Source organism: Lagopus muta, chromosome 3 (genome assembly GCF_023343835.1).
Source record: "Lagopus muta isolate bLagMut1 chromosome 3, bLagMut1 primary, whole genome shotgun sequence".
Lineage (NCBI taxonomy): Eukaryota > Metazoa > Chordata > Aves > Galliformes > Phasianidae > Lagopus > Lagopus muta.
This window is the reverse complement of record NC_064435.1, coordinates 8,392,469-8,419,429: the sequence shown is the minus strand read 5'-3', so window position 1 is coordinate 8,419,429 and position 26,961 is coordinate 8,392,469. Positions and strand designations below refer to the sequence as shown.

The following is a 26,961-nucleotide window of genomic DNA, read 5'->3' as shown; positions in this document are numbered from 1 at the left end:
CAAAACCACAAAGTTTGTTTGTAACAAGGTTAATAGAACCAGAAAGCATATGGCGTGTCAGTCTTTACAGGCTGGTTTTTTTCTCCTTTGAATGTTGCCTTAAAGTTGTCTCTTTAATGAAACTCTTCTTAATATGTATTTAGCTTTCAAAGACTGGAGTGTGATAGCAACTTTAAAGGCTGTGTGGCTGTTTGTCTGTGTTGTTCATGTGGTAAGATGAAGTGTCTTACCTTGCTTTTTAGAAATAATTCCTATTGAAGGGAAGAGTTGCCTGCCTGTAACATCTTGAAGATGATTATTTTGCGAATGAAATGAAGCAGTTGACTTTTAAACTTAATGGGGTTGGTTCACTATTAAAGATTGAACTTTTTTCTGAACGTAGGGAGTGTGTGCTTCAATTCCTTTGATTGGTTTCCTTGTAAGTCAAGTAAAATGAAGATGATGGATTTTGAAAGAGTTATTTTCGTAATCTTTTGGTTTGCTTTTTCTACTGTTTCTTTGTAGAGGTGTCAAAAAGAAAACGCAAAAAAAACGACTCCTCTTTTCCCGTTGCAAAGAGAAGAAGGTCTTTTCAATTCAATAAAGAACAGAGGCACACGAGTGCTGAAAAAGCAATGGACATTATGACAGAGTCAGCTGTTGTAGTGCTGGTGGATTACTTTGAGCTCAAAGTACGTCTAAGTTCAACTTTGTTTAAATTGTGAAATAGGACATATTTTTGCTTTATGTACAGTTATCAATTGAGGCAGTTGTTAACCAGTGCCAATTTACACAGTTAACGGCAGGGATATATAGCACAAATCAACCTACCATGGGCTGTGATTGATGTGTTTCCACACCCACAGCAGCTGTAGGTTTCTGTAGGTTGCTGTTTTTACTTCTGGTAAGCATTGTCTTAGGAGGCAGTTTCTCCACCTCAGTGTTAAAATTCAACCAGCCCTTTTACCTTAAAGCAGCCCACTGACAACCTGCTAGTACTGTTACTTATTAATGTTACTGCTAAACTTCCAAAAACAAAAGAGCCAAGGATCTTTTGCTATTCTAAACTTGTATTTTTCCCATTTTTTTTTCCTCAGCAACTGCTGGATATGGTCACTGATCTAACAAAGGAGGCTGATATATTCTATTTTGAAAAATTATACGCTAAAATTTGTCAGTGTATTTATCAACATCAAGACGATTATGACAAAACCAAATTACTGAAGGTAATTTTTGTCTTATAGCATGTTCTATCACTGGTATGCAGTGTATGTGCATTCTGGAGATCGTGCTGCTTTAGCATTACTCTTCACTGTTTTGTTGTCTGTGCAAAGACAAAAACCAAAGTAAGACTTTGTCATTTCAGTCTGGGAGGCACTTCTCCATATTGCAAAACCATTGTTAGATTTGGCATAATTGGTGGTTTCAGCAGGAAAAAGCTTGAACTTGAAGACAACGAGTCACCCACACGGCCCTTTCCAAGCAGTTAGCATTAATCTGTCAGTAGTTTTTCTTGAGAACTGACTTAAGGGTGGGGGGCTGTGAAGGGGTGCTTTTCTCAGTGTTCTGCTTCCTCTTTCACCCCTGCAGGCAGGAAGACACGGTGATATTTGGTAGACGTTCCACCCTTAAGAGCAATTAAAGTATGAAACATTAACAGGAGAGATTCTAGTGAGACTAGAGAAAAGTCTCAATTTCTAACCAGTGTGCTTGAGCATCTGTAATTGGACGTAAAGGGAGATTTCTGCCTGTGCCAGTTGTACACTAACGGGTCCAGCTCTCTGATCTCTTCCTGTAAGAGAGGATTTTGGAGTTGTCAGAACTCAACAGAAATCTTCCTGAGGCACCGTGGTCCAAGTCAGGCATTCCCAGTATTGCATCAATTTGGATGTGATGGTTGTTCAGTCTTTAGACTTAGGATCCTTGAACCCATTTGTCTTTGAGTTGCTTGTGCCTGAGAACAGATAAAATTCTTGATGCCTCTCAGTCTGCCTTGGAAAGAGGAAGCCTCTTTGTTTAGGCACCAACCATCTCTATCTCTTCTTCCACATCTGATGAAGAGTTATAACAGATGCTCTGTTCTGACTGGGAGAGTCAACAGTGTTTGGATTAAGGGAAGCCACCCTTGGAAAAGCTGCACCCTTCTCGCAGCTGGGATAACAATATGTTTTAGCTTGAGAAGGGATTTATTTAAGGGATTTATTTTATTTCAAGGCTGGAGAGCCTTTGTTACTTAACTTGTAATACTTCAAGCAAGCCATTTTCTTTTAATGTATTTTCTACCTTTTCCTTGTTGATGTATTTCAGCCTGGAGAAGAGAAAGCTGTAGGATGACCTCATTGCAGCCTTTCTGTACCTAAAGGGAGCCTACAAATGGGGGTGGAGAGGGGTCAACTCTTGGAAAGGGTAGTGTATGGGAACTGCTGAGTCACGGCCTGAACCTCTGATTAATCACCTGAGGTGAGCCATGAGTCAGCCAGAGGAGCACAGCTGAAGGCAATTCACCTGTGCTGCCGGAAGGGGTGGAGCCGGGCTCCACCCCTCCTGGACCTATTTAAGAGCTGGCTACCAGAGGGGAAGGATCTCTTCTGGAGATCCTCCTCTTTTGGTATCTTCTAGTGAGCTCAACCCAAGGGTAAGCTCTTCTACTTATTCTCTTTTGTGATCCTTGTTTGCTTTGCCTTACTCTTTTGATTATATTGCAATTATAACATCTTGATATCTATTGATTATACACAATTGTATTGTGATTATAACATCTTGGTTATACACTTGGCGAGCCAGGCAGGCTGAATATACTGAAATTAACATCATGTCTTTCCTGTGGAATTTCTATAAATGGGTCAAGGGGGAGAACAATACTCCTCTAGAGAAAATGATTCCAGGGCAGATCCCAGGATTTGAGGGATCACCCTATTATGAGTTAGCTGCCATCATTGAAAAATGGGGTCCCTTACGCGTTATGGGCAATCTCTCCCCATATCGCATGGCGGACTATTTTCAAGGACTTGGCAAGGATATTCTCATTACCAAAGAAAGACAATTGGCTGCCTCCATGGTGGCATGGCCACTATTAACCGCTTTAAATCACGCGGACTTAAGAAATAATACTTTAGAAACCGAAAATCAGCTTTTGAAAGACCGCTTTGAAAAGCTGGAGCACGAACTTGGCGTTTTAACGGGGAAGAAGCCAATTCTACATCTTCCTGTAAGCCAAATTCGTAATATTTCAATAAATGATGACCAGGTCTTGAATCAACAGATTTCGTTGATCAGGACAACAAGAAATCCAAATCAGACCTTGAATGTCCAATTCAAACTGATCCATTGGAAGTCCGTCCTGTGGTAACCCAGAAAACAAAAAAAGTACAGGACAGACCGGCAGGGGTGCCGCCTGATCAATGGCCCCCTGCCCAGACTCATTTACATGTTACAGCTCGGCCATACATGGCAACAGAATTAATGGACTTAGTACAACGATTTCGGCAGAAGCCTAGAGAAAGTGTGCCGGCTTGGTTATTGAGATTGTGGGATTCTGGGGCAGAAAGTGTCGTGGTGAATGGCCCAGAAATATCTAAGTTGGCCACCATGACTGTCCATCCTGCTCTCAGGCAAAGGTTATATGTAGGCAATCAATATCGTGATGAAAACCATTCCATACTAGAATGGTTAATGGCGGCCTGCCGTATGGTATGGCCGAATAAATCAGACATACCGTTACATACAGGTATGTGGTCCTCCATGGAGGACCTTCAAAACTATATCCGTGAACTGGGTGTAAGAGAGGCCATCTATGAAGATACATTTGATGGCCCTGATATGGTTAAATTTTCAGCAGGGATGAGAGATTTAATTCTACAGCAAGCTCCCTCCCATCTGTACGGCACCCTAGTTTCGATATTAAATCCCCTTGTAGCATCAGAAGCCGTAGTCCAGCAGGCTGCCCAGTTAGTTGCCGATTTGGGAGAAACAGAACGCCTGCGGACTAGGCGCAATATTCGGTTTTTGGAGGAAGCAGAGGTCCTGCCGGTAAATAAAACCAAAACGCCGGCTACTCGAGCTCCTCCATCGGGACCCATAACGGTATCCCGAAAACAAATGTTTAATGATTTAATTCGGGCTGGGGTCCAATTTGCTAAGATCGACCGCCAGCCCAACCACGTCCTTCTCCAGCTCTGGAGACAACTAAAGGACAATCAAAAATTCCAGAGCTACCCTAAGAAATCAAGGGTAAGAGCTATAGAGAGGGTTCCAACAACAACATGGAACCTAGAAGATTTTATTATTCCAAACAGGAAAAAGAAGCCACCTCAGGTGTCTCGGGCCACAATGCCTGAGCCGTCAGAAGCAAAAGAACTGGCCCTAGCACAATTCATGCAGTGACAAGGGATGTTAGTCCCCGTAGGGCCTCCAGACGGGACCGGAGGCCCTATGTAGAATTAACGATTTATTGGTCCCGAAAAAATATTCAGAGAGTTATGGCATTAGTGGATACTGGAGCAGAGACATCAATTATCTATGGAGATCCAGGAAAATTTCATGGCGACAGAGTGATGATTGGTGGTTTTGGGGGACAGACTATTCCTGTCACCCAAACATGGTTAAAATTGGGGGTTGGGCGTCTCCCACCCCGGGAGTACAAGGTGTCTATTGCCCCAGTCCAAGAATACATCCTGGGCATAGACATTCTATGGGGTCTGGCTCTCCAAACAACTGTGGGAGAGTTCAGACTTCGACAAAGATGTATCAGTATCCGGGCGGTGCAGGCAATGTTAAGAGGCCATGCGAAACATGAGCCTGTTTGCCTGCCGAAACCGCGCCGGATTACTAATGTTAGACAGTATAGACTCCCGGGTGGGCAAGATGAAATATCGAGAACGGTGCAGGAATTAGAAAAAGTGGGCATTATAAGACCTGCACACAGCCCGTATAACTCCCCCATATGGCCGGTGCGAAAGTCGGATGGCACATGGAGGATGACAGTAGATTACAGAGAATTAAATAAGGTCACGCCGCCTATTCATGCGGCCGTACCCAATATTGCCTCCCTAATGGACACATTGAGTAGGGAGATAAAAACCTATCATTGTGTCCTAGATCTAGCAAATGCATTCTTCAGTATCCCAATTGCTGAGGAATCGCAAGATCAGTTTGCGTTTACGTGGGGAGGCAGGCAGTGGACCTTTCAGGTCCTGCCACAGGGGTACGTGCATTCACCAACGTATTGTCACAATCTAGTGGCGCATGACCTGGCTGACTGGAGAAAACCTGATGATGTTAACCTATATCATTATATTGATGATCTCCTGTTGACATCCGACTCACTGGAGGCAGTAGGACAGGCAGCAGATTCATTAACTGCCTATTTGCAACAAAGGGGATGGGCTATAAATCCCCAAAAGGTGCAAGGTCCAGGCCTGTCCGTAAAATTCCTGGGGGTGGTTTGGTCAGGAAAGACCAAAGTGCTACCCAGTGCTGTTATAGATAAGGTTCAGGCATTCCCAGTCCCTACAACATCAAAGCAGCTGCAAGAGTTTCTAGGTATATTGGGTTATTGGTGTTCCTTTATACCTCACCTAGCGCAGCTGCTAAGGCCACTATACAGACTCACAAAAAAGGGGCAGCTATGGGACTGGGGGAAAACCGAACAGGATGCTTTCCAACAAGCAAAACTGGCAGTTAAACAAGCTCAGGCATTGGGTATATTCGATCCTACCCTCCCAGCCGAGTTGGACGTTCATGTTACTCAAGACGGCTTCGGTTGGGGCCTGTGGCAACGCCAGAGTTCTGTTCGGACCCCCATTGGTTTCTGGTCTCAGGTTTGGCACGGAGCAGAAGAAAGATACAGTATGATTGAAAAACAGTTATTGGCTGCCTATTCGGCATTACAGGCAGTAGAGCCAATAACTCAAACAGCTGCAGTTATAGTCAAGACCACTCTGCCAATTCAGGGGTGGGTGAAAGATCTGACCCACCTTCCTAAGACAGGGGTGGCCCAAGCACAAACAGTGGCACGATGGGTCGCCTATCTCAGCCAAAGGAGCAGTCTGTCTTCATCCCCCTTGAAAGAAGAACTCCAGAAGATCCTAGGCCCAGTTACGTATCACAGTGATGCACCAAAAGAAATACTGGTCGCTCCACCAGAGAAGAGTCCCGTTCAGGAGGGAAAATATCCTATCCCTGAAGATGCCTGGTACACAGATGGGTCCAGCAAGGGCAACCCGAGCAAGTGGAGAGCAATAGCATACCATCCTTCCACCGAGACAATCTGGTTCGATGAGGGGGATGGTCAGAGCAGCCAATGGGCAGAACTGCGAGCCGTGTGGATGGTTATAACCAAGGAACCCGGTGATGGTATCCTGAACATCTGCACAGATAGTTGGGCTGTGTACCGGGGGCTCACTCTTTGGATTGCACAGTGGGCCACCCAGGAATGGACTATCCACGCCCGACCGATCTGGGGCAAAGACATGTGGTTAGATATATGGAATACGGTCAAACACAGGACTGTACGTGTCTACCATGTTTCTGGTCATCAGCCCCTACAGTCACCGGGAAACGATGAAGCCGACACATTGGCCCGAGTTCGATGGATTGAGAATTCACCATCTGAGAACATCGCCCGCTGGTTACATCAGAAGCTACGGCATGCTGGACAAAAGACAATGTGGGCAGCTGCTAAAGCATGGGGACTGCCCATACAACTATCTGATATCGTCCAGGCATGCCAGGATTGCGACGCCTGCTCCAAGATGAGACCGAGATCGTTGCCCGAAACAACAGCCCATCTTGCTAGGGGACACAATCCTCTCCAGCGATGGCAGGTCGATTACATCGGGCCCATTCCTCGTTCTGAAGGGGCAAGATATGCCCTGACCTGTGTCGACACTGCAAGTGGGCTACTGCAGGCCTATCCAGTACCGAAAGCAAACCAGGCATATACCATCAAGGCACTCACTAAACTGATGTCTGCCTACGGGACACCTCAAGTCATCGAGAGCGACCAAGGGACTCATTTTACTGGTGCAACGATACAGCGCTGGGCAGAAGAAAATAACATCGAATGGCGATTCCACCTGCCATATAATCCAACGGGGGCAGGCCTCATCGAACGTTATAATGGTATTCTTAAGGCTGCCCTGAAGACAGACTCCCAGTCCTTGCAGGGGTGGACAAAAAGACTGTATGAAACCCTGCGGGACCTGAATGAAAGACCTCGAGATGGCAGACCCAGTGCCCTGAGAATGTTGCAGACGACATGGGCCACCCCGCTTAGGATTCAAATTACGGGCACTGATCATCAGGTAAGACCCCAGATTGGTAATGAAAATAATCTTCTGCTCCCTGCCCCTGAAAACTTAGAGCCAGGTACCCATAAAATAAAATGGCCCTGGAAGGTGCAGGTAGGACCCAAGTGGTGTGGCCTACTTGCACCTTGGGGGAGACTATTGGAGGTGGGAGGCTCAGTAGTCCCTCCAGTAATAGGTACATGGCCTACTGATATTGTGGTCAACACTCCGATCTTTATTGCTAAAGGGACCCCCATCATGTCCCTATGGCAGATCAGGAAACCTCCTTTGGTGCCTGATATCGTTATGCAGCCGCAGATATCCGGCCAAAAGGTGTGGTACAGGCGGCCAGGACGTGCCCCAGTACAAGCGGAAGTGTTGACCCAAGACAGAAATACGGCCTGTATCTTGCCCTGGAGAGCAGACCTTCCCCTCCTGGTACCTGTAAAACATCTGTATTACTCCCCGTGAGTCTGTGAGCCTTCAGGACCACCGGAAGGAACAAAATGCCATCAAGCGTTCCAGTGTTGCTGTCAGATCACGTACAACACCCGGTGATGGTCTGCATGGGACTGATGGAACATAGAATGGACTTGCACCTCAGGACCTCATGCCTCCAGGCACATCATCGAGCACTGGCCCATAGAAGAGTATGGACATCCACTAATCATCACTTGTCTTGAACTGTACCAACATACGTCGCGATAAAATTGTATAAGCATCGCGATATACCGGATCTCTGTATTAGGGAAAGCTTACCCTTTTGTTAACCTGACCATTGGTTCACGCCGTGAAGGGGTGGAGTGTATGGGAACTGCTGAGTCACGGCCTGAACCTCTGATTAATCACCTGAGGTGAGCCATGAGTCAGCCAGAGGAGCACAGGTGAAGGCAATTCACCTGTGCTGCCGGAAGGGGTGGAGCCAGGCTTATTTAAGAGCTGGCTACCAGAGGGGAAGGATCTCTTCTGGAGATCCTCCTCTTTTGGTATCTTCTAGTGAGCTCAACCCAAGGGTAAGCTCTTCTACTTATTCTCTTTTGTGATCCTTGTTTGCTTTGCCTTACTCTTTGATTATATTGCAATTATAACATCTTGATATCTATTGATTATACACAATTGTATTGTGATTATAACATCTTGGTTATACAGGTAGATAATAGCAGGTCAAGGGGAAATGGTTTCAAGTTGAGGGGGGGAAAGATTGAGGTAGGATGTCAGGGGTAAGTCCTTTACCAAAAGAGTGGTGAGGTGCTGGAACAGGCTGCCCAGAGAAGCTGTGGATGCCCCGTCCCTGGAGGTGTTCAAGGCCAGATTGGATGGGGCCCTGGGCGGCCTGGTCTAGTATTGAATGGGGAGGTTGGTGGCCCTGCCTGTGCAAGGGGGGTGGGGATTCATGATCCCTGAGGTCCCTTCTAACCCTGGCCATTCTGTGATTCTATGGTATAGATCCATAGAGTCTCTACGTGGTAATCTCCAGTTTGGATGCATGAGGATGTATCTGAAGCTAAAGGGGATAATAAGGCATTGTGAGAGAGGCAGCACACTGTTTATTAGCTGTGACTAACAATTGGGTGTCATGTTTATCAGTTTTATTTCTGCTTACTGATATTTTTGTTGTTTTTTTTCTTATTAGGTTTTGAAGAAAGAATTTAAAGCCTTAGCACGAATGTGATCTGTGACATCCTTGATTGCTGTTCTGCAAAGTTGTTTTCGTTGGATGTTCTTCTGTTATTGTTGCATGTAATTCAGTACTTTATGTAGATAAAAACAAGTTTATCTTAACGTAAATTTTTAATGTTCAGAAACTCTTTTTAAGTGTTTTTATTTTGTATTCTTTCCCTGTATGTGTTGATATTTTGTGATGAATAGCGAACTCAGACAGAAGGAGTACGGTCTTCTGAGATCAGTGCGTTCAGCTGTCCTCTGCAATGCACAGCACCTTAACCTCGTGTTGTGTGGTTTGTGAAGTACTGCAGTCAGTGCCTTTGTCACAATGTAGATGTGAATGTCTTCCAGATGCTCCCAGTGCCTCTTCTTAAAAGAAAAGGATGGATAAATGGATAAGCCTATATCATCCTTTCTCAGATACATATTTTTTTCTGCAGAAATCTCTGGTGATGTCTATTGTACAGCACGGTATGTGAGGGTTTTAAAACAAGTCTGATTCTGACAGATGTTACTGTAAGCGGTTCCCACAAGCCACTTTCTGCTTTTTCTCTTTTGGGAATCAATCACATGTAGGGTCTGAGCCAAAGCTGCAAATAGTGATGGAGGAAATGGAAAGGCTGCTCCGAAAGTCATGCCTCCTATGTTATAACATTGGCCAACACGGTCAGAGGTGGTACAGCAGTTGAACCTGCCCACCACTGCTGTGTTACGTTTTGTCGTGTGGCAGATGGCAGCAGAGGGGCAATCCGATAAAATGGTGTCTGATACGGAAGTCTGTATGAAGTAAAGGTGTGGAATTGAATTCCCGCATGTGGAAGAAATGGCACTGACATGCATGGATGCTTGCTGAATGCTTATGGACACCAAAATGGGATGTGAGCACAGGGAGGTGGTGGCTGGTGAAACGCTGAGAAACAGCAGGTGAGCTCCAGTAGTGCACATCTCTGTGAGCGCAGCGTGCAGCCGTTCACTGCTGGCAAAAATACAATAGCTGATGGTGTGGCTGTTGAAAAATAGCATTTCTTAGCTGAGAATTTGCTCTGTCCTCCGGTGTTACTGTGCTCTTTGCGTTTGTTGTCGGTTCCAAGGAAAGCAGCAGGCGGCATGACTTTCGGAGCAGCCTACATACTATGTAATGACGGTGCGTTGCAAAGCGTTGCAAAGTATCTCGGTGGCAGCTAACAGCGACGTGTCCGAGACGGCTGGAGAAAGATGCCCAAGTTCCACCTCTAGCCAGAGCACGGGGCTGTGAGGGTCGTCTCTTCCCCCGCCCGCGGCACGGCGGCTCGGGACCGCGCCGCGCTGCCGTCGCTCAGGGCCGGGCACGTGCGGAAAGCCGCGGGTGGAAGAAGCTGACGGTCGGACGCTAACTTAGCGGGCACCGCCGCGGGCCCGGACCGGCCTCCGCCGGGTGTCCGCCGCCGACGGGCGGGGCGGCGGTGAGCGGCTCCGCCTCCGCTCCCTGCGAGGGAGGCAGAGGCACGGCCGCCGCTGCCCGTCCTCCCCGCGCGGCCGCCCCGGGGCAGCGAGGCGCCGGGAGGATGCGAGTGCGCGCCGCGGGCGGCGGCGAGGCGAGGGCCCGGGCGGCGTTGGGAGTTCCCGGCTCGGCCGCCGCCCCCCCCGCCCTAAAAGTAGTGCAGTAGTTTGTGAGACGCAAGATGGCGGCGCGGCCGTAAGCGGAGGAGGGGGGTGGGCGGCGCGGGCTTGCACTGAAGAAGGACCAGATCCACCCGAGAGTGCTGAGGGAACTGGCGGAGGTGATAGCCGAGCCGCTTTCCATCATCTGTCAGCGCTCCTTGTTGACTGGTGACCACATTTGACCACATTCAAATGGTTTTTAAACACGTTCAGGGATGGAGACTCAGCACCTCCCTAGGGAGCCTATTCCAGCGCTTTACAACCCTTTCAGTAAAGATATCCAACCTAAACCTCCCCTGGTGCAACTCGAGGCCATTTCCCCTCATCCTGTCACCTGCCACCAGTGAGAAGAGACCAACCCCACTCACTGCAATCACCTTCGGATATTTGAGAAGAGCCATAAGGTCTCCACTCCACCTCCTCTTCCCCAGGCTAAATGCCCCCAGTTTCTTTAACTAGCTTCTCATAGGCCATATTCTCCAAGTCCTTCACAAGCCTAGTTGGCTTTCTTTAGACCTGTTTCACCAAGCTCAGGGTCCTTTCTGTATTGAGGTGCCCAGAGCTGAACACAACACTAAGTCATGTGGAGTGTATCAAAACTTACTGAACCGGGGAATAAAAATTGTATTTTTTCCATCAGCTCCATCGTATCAACGCTTCTGGCACTCATGGATGGGTTAGACAGCAGAGGGGAGGTGGTTGTCATTGGTGCGACCAACCGACTGGATGCCATCTATCCAGCGTTACGAAGACCTGGACGCTTTGACCGAGAATTCTTCTTTGGCCTCCCAAATAAAGAGGTCAGAAAGTAAATACAACCTTAATGCTAATGTGACAAAGTCCGATTTCATAGCAAAAAGTTGTGCAGATTGGATGAAAGACTGATATCTGGAGACACCTACCCGCACAGAGGTGTGCTGCCTTCCTGGGGCACGGGTCAGGGACATTTCAAAGAAAATTCCTGGGTTGATTCGGCCTTCAGATTATTACCCACTTTTAATAATTCAGGCTGGCGGCGAGGAAGTTGATAAGGAAAGCCTGAGGTCTATCAAGAAAGACTTCAGGGGAATGGGGCGAATACTTGAAGGTGCTGGGGTGCAGGTGGTCTTTTCTTCTATGCCCGTGGTGTCAGGGAAAGGTACAGAGAGGATCCAAAATACCCAACTCTTCAATAGATGGCTTAAGAGCTGGTGCAGACGCAAGAATTTCGGCTTTTTTGACCATGGGGCAATTTACACTGCACCTGGCATGATGGCTGCTGATGCATGCAGCCTGTCCCTGAGGGGTAAGAGAATCTTAGCTGAAGAATTAGCGGGACTCATTGACAGGTCTTTAAACTAGGAATGAAGGGGGAAGGGGACAAAATAAGGGCTATTGGGGTTGAACGGGTCATTCGAGGGCTTGTACCAAACTCCATGGGCAATGACGGCAGAGTGCATAGGGAAGGAGTAGGGCAGGGTGATGCTGGGGATGCTGCTGTTCTAGGGGATCCTAGATCCCTTATAAAGGTGGCGAGACGGATAGCCCGGCTGAAGTGACTTTATACCAATGCACACAGCTTGAGTAACAAGCAGGAGGAACTGGAAACTGTGATACATTCGGAAAGTTATGACCTTGTTGCTATCACAGAAACATGGTGGGATGACTCCCACAATTGGGATACTGCCATCAATGGCTATAGACTCTTTAGGAGAGATAGGTGAGGTAGGAGGGTTGGGGGAGTTGCTCTCTATGTCAGAGATTGGATAAACTGTGAGGAGCTCCCTACGAGAAGCAGTCAGGAACAGGTTGAAAGCCTGTGGGTTAGGATTAGAGATGGGACTAATATAGGTCAGCTGGTGTTAGGGGTATACCACAGACCACCTGATCAAGGGGAGGCTGTTGACGAGGCTTTCTTGCTCCAGATGCATGAGATGTCTGGCTCACGGGCTCTTGTCCTGGTGGGGGACTTCAACCATCCGGACATCTGCTGGGAAAACCACATGGCGAGCTGCAAGAGCTCCAGAAGGCTCTTGGAATCCATTGATGATAGCTTTCTGGTTCAGGTATTGGACAGACCGACCAGAGGTGAAGCGTTGCTGGACCTGCTGCTCACCAACGCCGAGGAGATCATCAAAGGCGTCAAGGTTGGAGGCTGCCTGGGCTCCAGCGACCACGCCCTGGTTGAGTTTGTGATCTCAAGCGATGTGGGCCTGGCAAAGAGCAGGACCAGGACATTGAACTTCAGAAGAGCAGACTTCAAGCTACTCAATGGATTGCTGGCCAAGATCCCCTGGCGCGCTGCCCTCAAAGACAAGGATGTTGAGGAGAGCTGGCTGCTCTTCAAGGATGCCCTCCTAGAAGCACAAGAGGTCTCCATTCCTCTGAATAAGAAAGTGGGCAGGCGAGGTAGGAAACCGGCATGGCTCAGCAAGGACCTGCTGAGAGAACTGAGGGCGAAGAAAGGGGTGTACAAGCTCTGGAAACAAGGCTGTGTCACCTGGGAAGAGTACAGGGATGCCGTCCGGACTTGCAGACGTGGGATCAGGGAAGCCAAGGCGCAGGCAGAACTGAACTTGGCAAGGGACGTGAAAAACAATAAGAAAACCTTCTACAGGTACATTGCCCAGAAGAGACAGGCCAAAATGGGCGTACCTACTTTGGTAAATTTAAAAGGAGAACTGGCTTCAACAGATGAAGAGAAAGCTGAGGTGCTGAATGAGTTCTTCACCTCGGTCTTCACTGATGGCCAGGATTCTAGTCTTTTTCACGTCCCTGAGCCCTGCATCCCCAAACCTCTATGTGGGGACCAAGGAGGTAAATCCCTCCCCACTGTAAGGGCAGAGCAAGTCCGAGAGTGCCTCCTTAGACTGAATGAATACAAGTCTATGGGGCCGGATGGCGTGCATCCCAGGGTTCTGAAGGAGCTGGCCGAGGTGGTTGCCGAGCCGCTCTCCATCATATTTGAGAAGTCATGGCTGTCAGGTGAGGTCCCGGACGACTGGAGGAAGGGTCATGTCACTCCCATATACAAGAAGGGGAGCAGGGAGGACCCGGGGAATTACAGGCCGGTGAGTCTCACCTCCGTGCCTGGGAAGATCATGGAACAGATCCTCCTGGACAATATGCTCGGTCACATAAAGAATGAGCATGTGATCCGAGACAGCCAGCACGGCTTCACCAAAGGAAGGTCATGCCTCACTAATCTTGTGGCCTTCTATGATGGAGTGACGGCATTAGTGGAGGAAGGGAAGGCGACCGATGTCATTTACCTGGACCTGAGCAAGGCCTTTGACATGGTCCCCCACCACATCCTCATCTCCAAATTGGAGGGAAGTGGATTTGATGGGTGGACGACCCGATGGATAAGCAATTGGTTGAAAGGCCGCAGACAGAGGGTGGTGGTCAATGGCTCTATGTCCAGGTGGAGGCCGGTAACAAGTGGTGTCCCCCAAGGGTCTGTCTTGGGACCGGTGCTCTTTAACATCTTTATTAATGACATCGATGAGGGAATTGAGTGCACCCTCAGCAAGTTTGCTGACGACACCAAGCTGAGTGGTGCGGTTGATACGATGGAAGCAAGGGATGCCATTCAGAGGGACCTCGACAGGCTGGAGGGCTGGGCTCGGGTGAACCTGATGAGGTTCAACACGGCAAAGTGCAAGGTTTTGCATTTGGGCCGGAAGAACCCCAGGCACCTGTACAGGCTGGGAGGAGTGGTCCTTGAGAGCAGCTCGGCAGAGAAGGACCTGGGGGTCCTGATGGACGAGAGACTGAACATGAGCCAGCAGTGCGCTCTGGCAGCTCGGAAGGTAAATGGGATCCTGGGCTCCATCAGGAGAGGGGTGGTCAGCAGGGACAGGGAGGTGATTGTCCCTCTCTACTCGGCTCTTGTGAGGCCCCACCTGGAGTACTGTGTCCAGGTGTGGAGCCTTCAGTACAAGAAAGACATTGAGATTTTGGAAAGGGTCCAGAGGAGGGCAACTAAGATGATCAGGGGGCTGGAGCACCTCCCCTATGAGGACAGGCTGAGGGAGTTGGGCTTGTTCAACCTGGAGAAGAGAAGGCTGCGGGGTGACCTCATTGCAGCCTATCAGTACCTGAAGGGAACCTACACCCAGGAGGGGAGTAAACTCTTCAAAAGGGCTGACAACAGCAGGACTAGGGGAAATGGTTTTAAGTTGAAGGAGGGAAGATTTAGGTTGGATGTTAGGGGGAAGTTCTTTACTAGGAGAGTGGTTAGGCCCTGGAACGGGCTGCCCAGGGAGGTTGTGGATGCCCCGTCCTTGGACGTGTTTAAGGCCAGGTTGGACGGGGTCCTGGGCAACCTGATCTGAATATGTATGTTTGGTGGCCCTGCTAGGCAGGGGGGTTGGAACTACATGATCCTTGAGGTCCCTTCCAACCCGGGTGATTCTGTGATTCTGTGATTTTCTGTGAACTGTTACAATACTTATTGCACATCATTAAAACTCAGTTTTTCAAAGTAAATAGAAAGTTTCTATGAATACAAATCAGTAACACAAAAAGCCAAATCTGCATCAATAATTTCAGATTATGCCTTCTATCTTTTGCCATGAAAACAACAGAAGGAGGCTCTCCTTTCTCTCAGTATAAAATTTCTAAATTACATTATTCATCACATTAGTGCTACTTACCAAAGTTAGTTGTTTTGAAAGATGTAACAAGACTGAAGAAAGATGACAGAGCAGCATCTTGGGATACAAGAACTGTGAAGTTTAAATGCAAAATCCTGTAATTGATTGAAGGCTACATTCTGTCCCCATATGCCCACATATTGATCTTATCAGGATCAATAAGAGCCATGGATTTTTATATAAGGAAAGATTTTTGTCCACAGACATCACTCAGCAAAAGATGTATTGAATGTAAAGACATAGAGATTTTGGAAAGGGTCCAGAGGAGGGCGACTAAGATGATCAAGGGGCTGGAGCACCTCCCCTATGAGGACAGGCTGAGGGAGTTGGGCTTGTTCAGCCTGGAGAAGAGAAGGCTGCGGGGTGACCTCATTGCAGCCTATCAATACCTGAAGGGAACCTACACCCAGGAGGGGAGTAAACTCTTCAAAAGGGCTGACAACAGCAGGACTAGGGGAAATGGTTTTAAGTTGAAGGAGGGAAGATTTAGGTTAGATGTTAGGGGGAAGTTCTTTACTAGGAGAGTGGTTAGGCCCTGGAACGGGCTGCCCAGGGAGGTTGTGGATGCCCCGTCCTTGGACGTGTTTAAGGCCAGGTTGGACGGGGTCCTGGGCAACCTGATCTGAATATGTATGTTGGTGGCCCTGCTAGGCAGGGGGGTTGGAACTACATGATCCTTGGGGTCCCTTCCAACCCGGGTGATTCTGTGATTCTGTGATTCTGTGTGTGTAAAGAAGGTCTGTACTTACAGGCTAAAATTATCAACAACAAAATGGCAGAAAATCCTCCCAGAAAATACCTGTGAACATAACAATAAAGTTTAGAGAAAAGCAGGGGATGCATAAACAGATGACTGGGTGAAGGAGGACGCTTTTGCAGATAACCAACTGACCTCTTCTAGGTGAACAGCAGTGTGAAACCTTAAGTTACTTGAGCTATTGAGGAAAACCACCTAGAAATAAGGATATCAACATTGCCAGCCTGAGAGAAACACTCCTATTAGTCACCTGGAAAGATACAGATCTATTCTGATTCTCCTCAGGCTTCCACAACTCTTGTCAAAAACATGCTTGACAAAGTAGGCATCTGCAACATATTTCTTATTTTTGTTCGTACTCATACAGCTGAGATATTTGCCTGCACTGACAATTGTGAAAGTATGATAACATAAGATATATCTCTTTGCAAAATTGACTAATTTGTGTTTTGTTCACCAGGTGAAACACAATGAGCATTAATATAAAAAGCAACAAAGTTAAAAAGGATTACCTTGTACATACTGAAATGATTAAACACACCATCAGTGCAGCAATCTGAGCCAGAAAATTTGGCACTGAATTGGATTCTGAAAGAAAAATAAGGAAAACAATTCTCATGAATTTTCAAGAATACAGTAAATACATGACAGAAGGTGTTAGTAAAGACTACCCTTAGCCCATGAGGCTAGCAGTTTCTCTCTGTTTTCATGAGGATTCACCTAGACTGGCTTAAAGCAGAAACCTAATTTTCATGCTCTGGGTGTCTCCCAGGAGTCTTTTTCCCCCACAGCCATAGAGACTCTGTGCCCTTCACCGCTTGCAGAAAACAAGCACTTCTGAATAATTGCCTTTTTCATGTTTTGTTCTCATGCCCTTTCCTCCATTTTCCTCTTCTCTCTGCATTTTTCTTTTTATGTTTATTGCTGAAAATAGGAGAGAAAAAGGAAGTAGGGAGAAATGAACGAGTAAATACCAATCTTAAGATTTCATTATTTTTAAGTAGTCATTTAATTTATTTTTTAATGTACATTTGCATTTTTATGATGTACATCAGCATTTTTAATGTGAATATTTCTGCTTCACTCTAAAAATGAAGTTTATCAGGATAAGAATCTAACATACCTGCTTTGTTCAGTGTATCTTTATTTCCATTTATTATAAATGGAGAGCAGGATGGTGAGGCACACAGTGATTTCCCAGGCTCAATAAACTCCTCATCTTTGGTAAGAGAGGCTCCAATAGATGCTGGAATTTGCCCTTGTGGCACTAAGATGTTATATTCACAAGAAAGGTCTGAGTTGTCTATAAAAAGTGGATATATAAATGAGACTTCACAAAGGATGAGCTTTGAGAATTTGTGGTAATAGATTTTATGAAACAAACAAACAAAACCAAACCAAAACAGCAACAATTGTAGGAAGGTTTTCAAATTGTTAGGGGCAGGAACGGCAAATTCAATGTATGCAGGAGAGAGTAAGCAGAGCAAAGACAGAACTACATAGAGCATAACACAATGATATTAAAATAACCAGGTGAAAGCAGCCTTAGCCAGATATTAATGACTGCAGGGCAAATGTCACTGGTGATGTCTTTGTGTTCAAACTCAGTCTATAAATGCCCTTTTGCCACAAAAGTCCTTATGGAATCACAGTCTCTGAATTTTAATGCCAGGAGCTCAGTTCACCATAATTTGATTGCTCATGTATCCTTTACCTGCACATTTTGGCAGACAATCCAAATAAAAAGTAGAGGAGATATAACTTCCTGCTAAATACAGATTGTAATGTGGCTAGATTACTTTGTACATGGTCAGAGCTTACCAGTGTCAGTCTGACTGGGCTGTAGTTCACTGCATTTGTCAAGCCAAGGATCGTCTACATGGGAGGAATCCATAGTGTTGAGAATGGTGCTGCTGAGCCACTGGCTGGAAGCACTGAAACTGAACAAGCTGGCAAGAGAGCCTCGCATTTTCTTCCTGCGACGGAATATCCTAGAAAGAAAAGGCTCATTGCCGAGGGATAGACTTACTTCTTCTTAAGAAGCAGGAGCAGAGCTCAAAAGCTTGTAGAACTGAAATGGAAGAACCAGATTCTCGGTACTGTTCCCAGCTCTGCTGTGGACCTGGCTATACCACCACGGTTCACTGCTGCACACTGCAGTAATGTCAGGGGATGTAATAACAGCACAGTAATGCATCAGGATATTGTCATGCTTCATATTGTGGTACCAAATGATACCTCATTTGACAGACTTTAATACTGCTCTGAGTATTGGGTCTTACGCTCCCCACAATTTTCACCCTACCATATACTAAAGTGATATAGCCTGGATCCACTGTTCTTATACTTTTTTGAACAATATCTTATATCCCATCCTAAACCAATGCTTTTTCTGAATCAAGGAGAAAGTTTTCCCCAACAAAGAATGGCAGGTCCAGACTTTTCTTTTAACACTTATATTTTTATTCCTTATCTTGATAACATCCCATTGGCAAAATGAGTTGTAGCTCTCATTTTCAACTCTAGTTATAGCAACTGTGTACTGTACAGTTTTGGGTTAGTATGACTGCAAATCAAGAGATTTTAATTAAAAATTAAATCAGTTTAGATATTCTTACGAAGAGACAACTCCCTGAACACAGGAAGAATGTGCAACTGTTGGGATGGGACCAGAAGAAAGATGATTAGAAGATGGAGCACCTCTTCTATAAAGAAAGGTTGAGGGAGACGAGCATGTTTAGCTTGGAGAAGAGAAGGCTCTCGGGAGACCTCATTGCAACCTTCCAGTATTTGAAGGGAACTTACAAGCAGGAGGGAGACCTATTTTTCACATGATCTGATAGTGATAGGACAAGGGGAAATGGCTTTAAACTAAAAGAGGGGACATCTAGCTAGATGGTAGGAAGAAATTATTTACTCAGAGAGTGGTGAGGCACTGGAACAGGTTGCCCAAAAAAAGTTCTGTATGCCCCATTGCTGGAGGCGTTTCAGTGCCAGGTTGAATGGGGCCTTGGGCAGCCTGGTCTGGTGGGTGGCAACCCTGCCCATGGCAGGAGGTTAAAAACAAGTTATCTATAAGTTCTCTTCCAACCTATGCCATTATATGTTTTTATGATATACACAAATAAAGAAAAAATAAGAAATTATCTTAAGCCAAATAAGAAATTATCTTAAGCCAAGCAAAATGCAGGCAGCCATGAAAGTATCTTCCGATAAGTCCAGAGATATTGAGCCTATCACCAGCATGGAGTAAAATCTGCATGTAGTTTGCTTACCGAACTGAGTTCTCTTTATAGGTAACGCTTGTCTGGGATGGTGACAGTGTTATGTTGCCATCTTCATCAGACAGAAAGCTGTCTTCTGTCAGAATGTAATAACCATTGGAAAGCAGCCGAGGGCTGCGGCGACATGTGAAGAGGGAGCCTCTCGAAGGGCTTGTGGAGCAGCACCTGTGGGCAGTGCCATCATCGAGAAACGTGCAAGCATAACTGAGGAGGAGAGAAGGAAAAACCTCTGATTCAGAGAATGTCTAGACAGTACAAGACCATGATTTCATGATAATAAATGTACATATGTCATTGACTCAGTTAACGGGAGCTGGCAGTGACATGGATTTAAAATATGCAGATAATGCCTAGGAGGTATTCAGCCAACCACAGTGTGTCTGCATCACACTTTCCAGAGCATCAGACTACAGGAGGGTTTCACAACAGGTGCAGCATTTTCATGAATGCACTATGGCAGCTTGGCTTGAGAAGTGCATGGTGCATTTCTGCGGCAGTGCCTTTCACCAAGGAGATCTGCCACACCTACCCCAGCATGGTGTCCTCACAAGTATTCCAGTATTTTGCTCTGGAGCTACTGTTACAATCAAGTAATCACTTCTGATGTCTTCTTTCTTCTCAACAGCTTTGAGTTCAGTGATATTCACAAAAAAACTAGGAAGACTGTGGATTGATACAGTGTTTGAAATTGGGTTTCAGTAGCAGGTTTCAGAATCCCATACAACATCTCATGAAAGGGTACCATGATTTCAGTAAGGGGGAGGGAACGTGGAAGAGAGATATTCCAAAACCTCATAATTGCAAAGCTAGTGCTTTTAACTCTCCATGGAAGTACTTCATAAACTAGTTTCATCTCTAGAAATTCTATAAAACCTCAACTGAAATAAAAGTAATATTAAACAAGTATAATTTTCATCAATACCTCTGATAAATATGTTCTGAGAGGCTGTGCTTGTGTTCTCCATCAAGCACTGTTGAACCTACAGAGGCCAAATAAGAAAGAGTCATTATCATATTCACTGACAACTTCCCCAGTTGACAGGTCTTCATTGACAGGCACCTTGTGGAAATCAAAAGACCATGAATAAGCTAAACAAAAACATAGGAAGAGAAAAATAAAAGGATGGAGGAAAGGCACACTGACTCTGGCAGGACTGTTTAGCATCACCTCAATCAGGACAGCACAGAATCAGAGCTGGCTATAGTCAAATATCCGTGCAGGTTATTACCTTGGGGTATATAATTATTGGTACAAAAGCAATAGCTACAGTAATTTTAATGGTGTTTGCCCAGAAGTCTGGTTCATGCTGAAAATAGTGCACATACTTGTTATAGCTACAGAGAGGAATGGAAGGACCACCATTATCATTAAGGTATTTCATTTTGTCATTTTTTCAGACAAAATTTGCTGACATGCCACAATAGGCATAGGGATAGAGACAGTGACAAAAATTGACACTAACTTTGTGGCAGGAAACTAAGGAAATAAATAGGATTTGTCTGGATTACCACGGCTCAAGTTTGCAAAATGCTGCCAGATGTTCAGCAGCTGTCAGAGTCAATCTTACAAAATATGAGCAATGGCTAAGCAGAGGGATATATCTATATATATTTATAACAGATTCATACCTGTTGCTACATAAAATTATAGACGATACAATCTTTCCTTATCTCTCTGGTATCTTTAGAGCATCATGCTATTAGTAAATGCCTGTCATTCCCCTGTGAGAGAAGATAGATGAATGACAGGATTTTTTTTTAATGTTGAAGTACGAGCTGAGGCAAAGAAAATGCATAAAGGTCAGCATTCCCCCTTTGGTAGTCCCAGTATGCTATTCCCATGCATACTGTTTCTCTAACATTCTAAAAGTACATATTTCACTTTCCAGTGGGAAAAAAAACCAACACGCTCTATGTTTTTCTCTAGGCAAAAACAATCTGGAGTGGAGGTACAAGATGTCAAGCAGCATCAGCCAGAATGTCACACAACAAACTGCCCAAAAGATAGGCATTGCATGTTTCCCTGACTGACATGTTGTAGACCTATGTTTCATACACAATTAGCTCCTGAAAGATTTTTTCTTACTGTAGGCAAAATCATGCATACAATCATGACTTTCAATTATGCAAAGTATTACACTCAAAAAAAGAGGTTTATCTGAACACTAAGTGAGAATGCAGGAAAAACTCAACAGGTGGTTAGGTTAGCAGATCTAACCCCAAGTTTTGTCAGCCACCCACAATCCTTCCACACCAAAGTGTTTTTATCAAAAGCCCAGACAAATGTGCACAAATTTACTTCCTCGTGGTGTTGCTGTAACATGTGACATTCCATACATCTTGAAAAGGACTGGTTCATACACTCGGGAACAATAGGCAGTGTGGATTGCCTGTGAAAGAGTTTAAAAACAAGAGGGAGTTATGATTGATTTTGCAACTCTTTAAAATCAGGAAGTGTCAAGTATTAACATGAATATATAACACAGTATTAGTTACAATACACCACTGAATGTTACAGGTTAGACAGAAGTGATTGGCTCTAGGGCAGATTTGTTTGAAAAGGAGTGGGAAGGAATACCTCTGCATCAATCAAATCTATTTCAGTTCTTTAACAATCTGGGAGTTAAACTTCTTTCTAGCTATTGAAACTTGTGTCGTCACTGTATTGCACTTTACTCCTCTGGTTATGTTATTGCAAAGCAGCAACCACTAACAAAGACCAACTCTTCAGAATAGTGGCTTACATATGGACAGTGCTGTCATTAAAAAGTATTGAACAAAGTGCCAGAACAAACTACAGTCCATCTGCTGCTAGTACAAGTGCCTCATGAAGTCGTGAGGTACGTCAGGTCTGTCTCCACAGGGCTCTTGTTTATCTGAAGTAATACTTCAGGTAAAACAGAGTATGTACATATGTTAAAATGGGAAGTGAGATCTCCACATATATATTATTGGAGAGATGATGAATTTCTCTCTTTCTAAGAAGTTTCTGAGCTGTTGTAATTTGCTTTTAAGCTATTTTAAGTAACTGTAAGGCCAGGCTTCTATAAACAGGCATGTAACAGGCAGTCCAACGGATTGCTCCTCCAAACTCTCTAACGACAATTCTTGGCGTATGCATTAATGAAGAGGGTTCTTGGCAGTCTTAATTCAGTGCTGGAGAAGACTTATAAACATCATGTTGCAGACAATGCTGCACAGTGTTCCTGTTGCATTTAAGATTCAGCTCCATTTGCCAGCTATTAATAGTGTGAGTAGCAATAGTAACAATAATAAGGAAGCCAAAACAAGACTTCTGAACCACCACTGTACATTTAATCGGATGTATATGTAAACCACAAAATGAGCATCAATACAGAATTCTAACTATGGCATGAGAGAAGTCCAACCACTCTCAGAAATCTCAATAAAATTGAATTTAAGATGAACATGGCACTGTTTTACAACAAGAATTCAATTCAAAGTTTAACGCAGCCTCTCCTTCATATCAGACCACCTGGAAACCTGTGTCATAACAAAAAGTCATTGTGCAAACCGGAACTTTCCCTCCCCAAATTAAGTTAATCCTTAACACAATGACAACCTCAATTGATAGCTAACAGTAACTTGTGCATGTAAAAATCGTAAATATTTACATTAGTAATAAAATACAGGTCTAACTATTACAATAGTTGAACCTCAGGCAACCAGATTTATTCTATAGTATCTACCAAATAAAAGTGTCTACAAAAATATTTTTATTTATTCACACATATCAGTCATTATTGAAGAGTTTTCATATCTTTTCTCCTTTCAGGTAATAACTATAACAACATCCAGAAAAAATGCAAACCTTCCTGAAGAGCAGAATATCAATAATTCAAAGGTTAATCATTTCTCAACTAAGAGATAAATATATGTAAAATCTTCCAAACCTGGAAAATCCATTTCACAATGAAAAAATGTATGCCAAAAAGTTTCTCATCGACACCAGAGCCTTTGAGACGTGTGTGTAGGGTGTTCTTTCTGCAGCTTCCTGGCGCAGAACTGCACTGAGTTTTTGGAAGGGCAGGGCTGTGAAGTCCCTTGTTTCCTTTTGAAAACAGCCCATGCAATCAGAAGCACAGAGGCAGAATGAGGTCATGCTTCCTGTCAAGAAGCCTCACATCAGAAGCATTCAGTTGAAAGAGTAAACTGAAGATTAAGATTAGCCCAGGGAACGAACGTTCCTGCAGACTGTTGCGATAAAGTAGCACACTGACTATAAATAACGGATAAACATTTGTTTCAAATACAATGCTGAGAAGAAAGACCTTTTTCTTATAAAGAAAAGTGGTCAGAATTTTGTTTCAGCTTCACTTTTCTACCTTACTCAGAAAACTTTGAAGTGCTATAACCAAGTCACCCTGTGTATTCAGCGAAACCGCCAGTGAGCTGGTCTGGGAGCCTGACAGGCTTCCATTTAGGAATGCAAGACAGCTACCACAAAATCCACACACAGCAGCAAGATATCTTGCAAAAGATATTAAAGATAACAAGATATTATTCAAAAGAAGTCTTTGTCAAGAGTACACAGTTGTTTATGTTCCATGGTCAAAACATTATTGCTAATATATATCATGCAGAGTTAAGATCAATTCATTTGAACAGAGAAAATTTCTGAGTCCTGTCAATCAAAATGATTGAGCAGTTCTACAGAACTACTACATATACAAAAATAATTTAAACTAACTAATTGACATCTAAGAATCATACAGCTGTGGGAGCAAAACTTTCTCCAGAAAAACAGGTACAATATGCTACATCTCTCTTGTAGTCTGCTTGCATCACTGACAAAAATAAAACATGAGCCTTTAGTTTGATGACAGTTTTCTCCTTGGAGAAGGAAAAACAATTCCACTGATAACAAAGGAACGGAAAATTCTCACCTCACAGAAAAGCAGACAAAATAGGAACTAGACAATATTACAAAAAAATTTCTGCATGATAGCCAATCTAAAATGAGTATTTTAAGGTCTTTTTGTTCAGAACTGTAACCATAGGGCATATTCCTTCTTTGTATAACTTCTTTTAATTTAGTAGGATAATGCCAGTGAGAAAATGTAGTGCAACACTATTTCCATGCATGTTTTCTACAGCCTTCCCTGTTGTTCCTCAAACTTCCTAGCCCAACCCAGGCTCCACCTCAGCCTTATGAGTTTAAATTATAAGAAACTAATACACTAGCAGTCTTGCTGTGCAGTAAGTAGTTTTAGGTCAGTTGCATAAATTGCAAGTTCAACCGACGGAAGGAAATGAGAAATTACAGCAGTGAGCCCCACATGTATTTCTGCTCTTCTCCTAGGCTTTCTATACCAGCCGGTCCAGCTTGATCTTCACCAGTCGTCACTTACTGTGTGACTCTGCGGTCCCATCCCAATGGCTGCTGCTTTGTTTTTCTCTCTTCTGTCTATCGTCTCTCCAGTTGCTGCTTCACAAACGCACAGGACCTCTGACTCATGGTCTGACTCCAGTTGCTGTACTCACACCCTGCATACCTTCTGTACTCACCACTTGAGAGGTCAGACCTTGAGAACTGTGTTCCATTTTGGGCCCTTCTCTACAGGAAAGATATCGAGGCCCTGGAGCATGCCAGAGAAGGGCAACAAAGCTGTGAAGGGTCTGGAGCACAAGTCTTATGAGGAGCAGCTGAGGGAACTGGGATTGTTTAGATTAATTATAAAAGGTCACAAACTGGGACTTCAGGAATATCTGCAGGTGGTCAAAACAGACAGAGCTGTTGGCCAAAAATCTTTAGCTGCATCTTCTATCAAGAATTGCAGTAGAAACACTGATGCACTGACTGCTGGTATGAACTGGGATTGAATGGGAATGGAGTTTGGGGTGGCAGGGGAGGCACTATATGAATGACATGTGCTGACAGCATGTTGACCAGCTGATCATCAAGCTCCCAGAGCACATCTACATCCATCACCTCAGGACATGCAAACAGAAATGGAAGGGACAGTGAGTAAGCCAAGAAGGACACTATGAGGAGATGGACCACTGTCAGCTCTGCAGAGTACAAAGGGCACATACAAACCCAAGGACAATGTGGTCAACCTTGAAAGAAACCACCAGACATGGTGAAGACTCAGTTGCCTATATTCCATGTCAGCTCAGGTAAAGCTGGGCAGCCCACACGCACAGCGGTACTCGAAAGTTGAGCAGGTGACCTACATACACATCTTTAGTGTACTAGCCAGGTGCTCTATCTAGACAGATCTGAAATTTTGCTAGGGTGATGCCTTGATTCTTTACAAATCCCCTAATTCAAATCAGTGCTTCTCTGGAAGTGATGTACTGCTTATCAGCGTACCTGAGACCATGGCTGATGTCTGTGATGGTTTTGATGTGATCTTCACGAAACAATAGTGGAAGGTCTAGTACTGCTGTGCAGTGAAGGTTTCTAGATATTATATAATGCTAAAAGATAATATATACTGAAAAGGTATAGTTGAGAAAGTTAATGGTGCCTGAGTCATGGAAAACTACAGATAGTATTGATGCCATGGTCATTTCCATAGCAAATTATACTGTTGAGTGTGTAAATGAAGACAGATATCAATTGGAAGTAATACTCTAATGATGTTCTTTAAAATGTCTGCCTTGCATGCTGTTTTATGCAGCATCCTTAGGAGCCATCTCTCATTTTGTATGTAAATAACTACTGCAGACTGACAGTGACTGAATCTCTTTCTGTCTATATGCCAGTATTTAAACAAAATCCAAAATTGTGAAGTTTGTACAGAAAGTCTGCAGGCTTTTCTGGAACTTTTTCTGGAACAGTTTTTCCAGCTGTTCCTATGTCATACTTCTCACATTTCCAGCTGAACTGAAGGTGCTTTCCTGGACTAACTCAACTGCTAGGGAGAGGAAAAGGCACATGCAGCCTTCATATACCATAGACGATCATGATATACTGGAGGCAGAGTGGGTTTACAGAATGGAAGCTATCCAGCACTGTATAATGATCAAGGATTTGAGTGTGACCTAGCAAGAAATTGAGAACTTAGACCAAAACTTGTAGAAAACTGTCAATGGGATGTCAGCACAGACCTAAAGGACAAATATCAATAAACAAGAAACATCCCATAAACAAATGTTTTGCAAGACCACAAGCAGAGTTGGACACTCAGAGCTAGTCTGTGTTGACAATCATCCTACAGCCCTACAGACACACCAGGACTACAAAGGAGATAGGAAAATGTATCACTGATGATGCAAAATGATTGGCATTTCCTGCTGGCAGGTGTGACATCTGTTTTCATTCTCAGTGCTGGATGGCAAGAGGTTGAACAGATTTGAGTTTTGGAGTTACACTCTCCTTCACTTGAAGTTGCAAATTCTCTCAGCACATTTGTACTGGTAACTTCATGGCAAAACTTTCTTGCTAGACTGCAAGTTTTGTAGTGATTTATCCATTAGACTCACCCTTTCTCTTACAGAATTATCCCTCAATATCTCCATGTTTGAGATAAACATTCAGAGCACCCAAACAGCGACTCCAATACAGTTGTCATCTTGGCAAAACTTTCCTTCCATCCCTTTCCCTCATCCACCATGAGATCAGCCCTTAAAAATGGCAGACTATGAAAAACTTACCCATGGGATATGGGATGCTTGTGAGTGAAGTACTCTGCTTAAGCACCACAAGTTAGAAGTTGAATTTCAGTCTCAAAGGGAAATAA

General features: G+C 44.6%; 1 protein-coding gene across 5 annotated transcripts; it reads right to left on the bottom strand.

Annotated features, from left to right (window-relative positions):
* Window positions 1-493: 493 nt before the first annotated feature.
* TMEM71 (transmembrane protein 71) lies at window positions 494-23,242 on the bottom strand. 5 transcript variants are annotated; one of them, XM_048940335.1, is made up of 11 exons: window positions 23,167-23,242; window positions 21,471-21,642; window positions 20,175-20,232; window positions 19,418-19,456; window positions 19,244-19,328; window positions 17,790-17,959; window positions 17,092-17,271; window positions 16,481-16,556; window positions 15,961-16,010; window positions 15,212-15,283; window positions 9,181-9,302 (listed from the first exon to the last, which is right to left on the bottom strand). In XM_048940335.1, exons 2-11 carry the CDS (start codon window positions 21,609-21,611, stop codon window positions 9,181-9,183), a joined length of 993 nt encoding a protein of 330 aa, XP_048796292.1. In that variant the 5' UTR covers window positions 21,612-21,642; window positions 23,167-23,242. The 5 variants fall into 5 exon arrangements, with proteins under 5 accessions (XP_048796290.1, XP_048796292.1, XP_048796288.1 ...); XM_048940333.1 differs by lacking the exon at window positions 9,181-9,302 and adding an exon at window positions 494-603 and having other exon boundaries at window positions 19,244-19,456; window positions 20,175-21,642; XM_048940331.1 differs by having other exon boundaries at window positions 19,244-19,456; window positions 20,175-21,642.
* Window positions 23,243-26,961: the final 3,719 nt, after the last annotated feature.